The 5,746-nt window shown below is 34.6% G+C and overlaps 1 protein-coding gene across 1 annotated transcript; it reads left to right on the forward strand.

Moving 5' to 3' along the window:
* The first annotated feature begins 2,946 nt into the window (after nt 1-2,946).
* LOC131166079 (LOB domain-containing protein 1-like) lies at nt 2,947-4,066 on the forward strand. The gene is made up of 2 exons (XM_058124320.1): nt 2,947-3,266; nt 3,371-4,066. Exons 1-2 carry the CDS (start codon nt 3,087-3,089, stop codon nt 3,716-3,718), a joined length of 528 nt encoding a protein of 175 aa, XP_057980303.1. The 5' UTR covers nt 2,947-3,086; the 3' UTR covers nt 3,719-4,066.
* Nucleotides 4,067-5,746: the final 1,680 nt, after the last annotated feature.

Genomic DNA, 5,746 nt, shown 5'->3' on the forward strand with positions numbered 1-5,746 from the left:
GAATAGTTATACAGTTTTATAGAATTAAGACATACAGGATATACAGTTAATTACTGAGCAGATTATACAATATTTATTTCAAAGTTATGATTATCTAGTATTTTACATAATTATGTATTTAACACAATTTAATAGAAAGTATAGTTTACAGTTTTATAGTGAGCATGTTATATACAGTTTACTGAAATCAGCTATACAGTTTTTAGAATATCATGATATACAAATCTTAGAGTCATAACAAACAGTTATACAGTTTTACAGATAAGTTATTACAATATATGTTCAAAATAGACAGTATAGTTAATACAGAACAATTATTACAGTGTTATGGCTATTATAGCATAAATAGAATCATGGTAAACAGTAATATACATGCATATACCAGAGTATTATATATATAGTATCAGACCCTGATGGACCATAACAGATCAGATACAGAGCACGACACTGTAGCTATACAGTGGAGAAAGTGCAATCACACATCTTAGTTAGAGTGTGGCATTTCATGGTCGATTGTGCCATTGGAGAGATTGCAGACTCCTTGGTAATCTGATCTAGGTGGAGGGGAGCAATTGTAGTGCTCCCTAGACAGACTCAGGTTGAGGGGCGAATTGTACCTTAGTGGAGTTATAGTTGACTTATCTTGGAGGGCCGACCAGGATTAAGTCCGGCCTTCAGGGTGCACAATCCTGTCATGAGGGGATTTGAATCATGACATACAATTATCCATCTAGGGAAGTTTTCACAGCTATTATATATATAGAAAGCAATAGGATTACTTATAGCTATTAAACATATATTCCAATAGAAAGTTCAGTAACAGATGTATTTTAAGAAACACAAACTTTATATTTTTATTACATGTTATTTTAGATTCGGTTAATTACAGTATATGTATATAGTTTGCAGAAACTCATATGTCACACACTGGTAATAGCATATTTCGTCTTACTGAGCGTTGTCTCATCCCAGTAATTTAATATTTTCAGGTGATCCAGCTAGTTGGGTAAACTAGGCTCGTAGATAGAGGAGATATCAATTCCGCCCTACTTATAGGGTAAGTAGTTTTTGAGAGAGATGTATTTTTGTATAGATCCTGTTGATTATTTCCAGCGCAATGTTTCCACCACAACCATGTCCCAAGGGACTCTCTCAGACACATTAGAATAAAATGCACATCAACGGCCGTGAATTTCCCATTTTCTCCTTCCTGCCTCGTCTCGTAGTTTTAACACCTGCCAGTACTTTGCATGTAGCAGTGTCCAAACTCTAATGAACATTTGAATCTACGTTATAAATAAGTTTTAAAAAAAAAGTAATTGGCAACTCACAAAACGTGTGGTATTATGGTGTTGGGGGACATGTTTTACATCTCATGTTACCCAAGGATGGAGACTAGTCAACTAACAACCCTAATAGTACTGAAGTCATGAGTCCAAATTCCCAATTATCAATCCATGTTCCTTATTTTGTTATTTAATTTTGGCTTTTTAAAATGCTTAATTATGTCATGTTGTCATTTATGTTCTAAAAATTCATAATGTTGTATATTTTATTAATATAGTAAAATAGAAGATAAAAAATGGATGGTCATAATGAAAACAAAAGATGAATACAAGAAAACTAGTTTTAAGGTTACATCATAGATCTTATGCAACTCTAAGCACATACTCATCCACCAAATTTTTTTATGGAGACACAATTATTTTTAGTATAAAATATAATTAATATAATATTATTTTAAATCTCAGGAGTAGAGAGGAGCATGTGGGATCGCTTTTAGCTCCTTTTGTGGTGTAAGCCTAATAATCAATAAACTCAAAAAAATCGGAAAAAAAACACACCCCAGTCAGTAAAAAGAAAAACAATATGTTAGTAAGAGATTTGAGTAGTTAAAAACTTGATGACCAATTAACTAGTGAAAAAATTTTAACAGGAATGGTTCTTGTATGGTAAGGGGCACTGCCAAAAATTAGAGAAATAAAAACCACAAATGAAAATCAAAAATCAAAAATAGAAACTAAAAACTAGAAACCGGCAACCTACTTGATTAACATTTATAAAACTAATACAAATAAAAAATTTAATTAAAAATGCACATTATCATATTTAAATCAAAATATTTTAAACAATATGATTAAAAAAATAAAAGTACAAATAATACACTTTAAAAATTACAATAATAAAAATTAAATTAGTTATAATTATTTTACTAAATTGTTTTACTTTCAAAATTTACTTTACAATAAAAGTTTTATTAGATATGGTAATTGAAAAATAGTAAAAGTATTTTGTAATTGACATTATTAATATTATTCTTTGAAATTTATGTACATTTTTTTAAAAAATTATATTTAAATTTATATAATTATTTAACTTTATTTTTAATTTAAAAATATATAAAATAAATAATTTATTCCAAAAAATCATTTCTGAATATTAAAATTTTTCGCCACAGGTTATTAGAAACAGATGATAGACATTAATGTATTTTTGGAATTTTTTTTAGTGTAGAAAATAAAAAAATAGTTATTAAACAAAGCCTTAAAAGGTAGGGCTCACTTAAATATGTTATGGGACCCATAAATTTCGACCATTAACTTGGCATTCAACCTACAGGACGACTCTAGTAAGCAGAATGAGTCATGAAGTCCAGCTGCATTAAATGATGTCTCGCTTTGAACGGTCAATGACCAAGGCGGCTTCGTCCATGCATGAAAAATATAGCTACGATGGCCTCAGAAAACCCGTCCGAACTAAAAACCATTTGAACCATGTCCAGCTACACCCCCTTCTTCTTAAAGCGTCACGTTTTTCACAACTCGCTAGTATTAATCTTGAAAGAAGTTGCTCTCAAGCCGCCGCCTTCAATCTCCCCTCTCATGCAATTTCCTGCTACCACTCATCTCATTCTCTATAAAGCAAGGCAACAAACATTAAGTCAGCATTCCCATCAACGGGCAACGGGCATGCATGCCTTGTGGCACGCAACCAACTAGCTTCTATATATTTTCCTTGCTTCTTCCACTTGCCTTTACCACACCCGCCCCTTGATAGTTAGTCTTAATCAATAAATTAATTCAAACATGAGCTTTGCCGTGTCTGCGCGAGGCAGGACACATCAACCCTGCGCAGCCTGTCGAATGCTGCGCCGGAGATGCGACCCCAGCTGCACTCTCGCACCCTATTTCCCCAGCGAAGAGGTCGAGAAGTTCGCTGGCGTGCATAAGGTGTTCGGTGCCAGCAATGTCATCAAAATGATTCAGGTATGTGCAACCGTGTACATTAAATATTAATTAATGGTCAATTAATTCCTCCATTTCAACTTTTCTATTTCTGACAAATTCACGTATCTGTATATATTATGAAGATGGTGGAGGAGAGGAAGAGGGAGGATGCAGTTAATGCAATAGTATACGAAGCCAGGGCGAGGCTGAAGGATCCCGTATACGGCAGCACGGGTGCCATCTTCTACTTGCAGAAGACTGTTGAGGAACTCAAAATACAACTTGAATGGGCGACGGCACGGGCTTCGGAGTTGCAAGAACAAAGAGATGGTTTGTTGGGGATTCTGATGAATGTTCATCAGGTTAATGATTTTGTGGTCCCAATCACAGCGGACGAGCCAGCCTTTAGTGGTAGCAGCTTCTCCGTGGATGACACAGTGACGGGCTACGATCCCCTTAACTTTCCTCTAGAATGTGACTGGAGTTTATGAGCATCGAGGAGTGACCCCCGAGCTGCAGGCATTTGGTTAATTTAACTGGTTACCAGGTTTAGAAGGAAACTGCCATTGTACGTGGAGCCTGGGATTTCTTTATTCAACTCAAAATGATTAAAAAAAAAAAAGAAAACAGAGAGAGAGAGAGAGAGAGAGAGAGAGAGAGAGAGAGAGAGAGAGAGAGAGAGATGTATTGGGAGGGGGTGGGGAACACATACAATTAGGTTTGGAAACGACCTTGTGTTCCAAATGTGGCATGTCAAAATACCATCGGGTGTGTTCTTGTGGTACATGCAATTTACTGGGAGATTATATATTATTCCAGCTGCAACTATGAGAACAATTTGGACAAAGAATCACATGGTTGGCATTGCAGACACCCCAAATTGTCCGGGGTTAATCTAACAAAACGATGCTAAATATTATTTCATAAAATAAAAATACACACGAAAAATCGAGATACTGAGAAACTAAAATTTTACATTGAAAAAGAAGAAAAGAATAAAAATAAACATAAAAGGAAAAAATAAAAATGAGGGGAAAGGATCTTTAGTTCTTCATTCTGGCACCTACGCACACGCACAATAAAAATTCATTTAGGAAATGAGAATTTAAAATTGATTAACTACTTAAGATTGATTGAACAAATTAAAATTGATTAATCAACTTAAATTAGCAAATTAGTCTTAATTTTGATTGATTGATTTGAATTTAATTGGCTAATTAAATTGAATGCAAATCACTTCTAAGTCTTATAAATAGAGGCTTCTGAAAAAGTGAGGACATAAAGATTCGCATAGTGATATAGAGAATTAGTTTGAGAAAGTCATTCAAGCAGTTTTAGTGAGAAAATCAGAGCAAGTTCTGATTGAAAGCTTGAGGAAATTGCTGGAGAGTTTAGCTTCTGAATTCTAAGGTTTTGGAGGTTCTAAAGGTTAAAATTTGGGATTCAAGATTGCAAACAGAGTCAAAGGAAAGGTTGACATAGAACTTGAATATCGAAGTAGCTGAAGACTAAGGTTAGCTTCATTTTTCCCTTTGAGTTTGATTTTACTGAATTCTAAAGGTATACCTTAAAAATTGTTGACTTAAATAGTTTTTGGACTCGAAAAACCCAGATTCTTTAATCTAGATCGAGCCTAGCAAATTGGATTTGGTCCAATATTTGGATCTCAGCCGCTAACCCATTAAACCGAGTCCAATGACTCGTTCCATTGAACCTAGGTTGACCTGACCCATCCAACTAGTGGATCCACAGACCCGAGACCCAAGCAATTTGGATTTGGGTCCATTAATACTTGAGTTAAAGCCCAAGACCTAAATTTCTTAACCCAAATAGTTGGGCTGAGCCCAAATCTTAAAATCCCAAGACCCAAATTGTTTAAATCCATATAATTAGGCTAAGCCCAAATCAAAACCCAAAATGGTGAGCCCAAACATGGGCCAAACTCATACCATGGCCCAAATCAAAACCTTGAATGCTAACTTCAAATACGGGCTGAGCTCATATCATGACCCAAAAATCAAAACTCAAGTTTCTTAGCCCAATTATGGACTAAGCCCAAAATCAGTTTACTCAAACTAAGGTCCAAATAGGTCTGACTCACTATAAAGCCAAACAAAACCCAATTCAAGGCCTAGAGCCAAATAGGAGCCGACTCAATCCTAGACCCAAATAGGATCCAATTCAAAGCCAAACCCAAACATGAATACAAATCAAGCCTTGATCCAAACAAGCTCAATCTTTAACTTAGCATCATTCAGATAAAAGAAATCCATTTGATTTTTAAGAAAATAAAGTAAATGAGGGGAAATGAAACTTATTTGTTGAATCTTGATCCTGGTTTGATTTTATAGGTTCGAAGGTCTCTGTTTCCTGGTGCAAATTTGGTGCTGCAAAAACACAACAAAAACATAAATGAAAATCTAAAAAAAGAGTGGAAAAAAAAAAAAAACAAACAACATAGAGAGATGATGTAGTGACCCGAAGAATAATAGCATTTTAATAATAAGAGGGAAAGAAAA

Source organism: Malania oleifera, chromosome 10, assembly GCF_029873635.1.
Source record: "Malania oleifera isolate guangnan ecotype guangnan chromosome 10, ASM2987363v1, whole genome shotgun sequence".
In the NCBI taxonomy this organism is placed as follows: Eukaryota; Viridiplantae; Streptophyta; class Magnoliopsida; order Santalales; family Ximeniaceae; genus Malania; species Malania oleifera.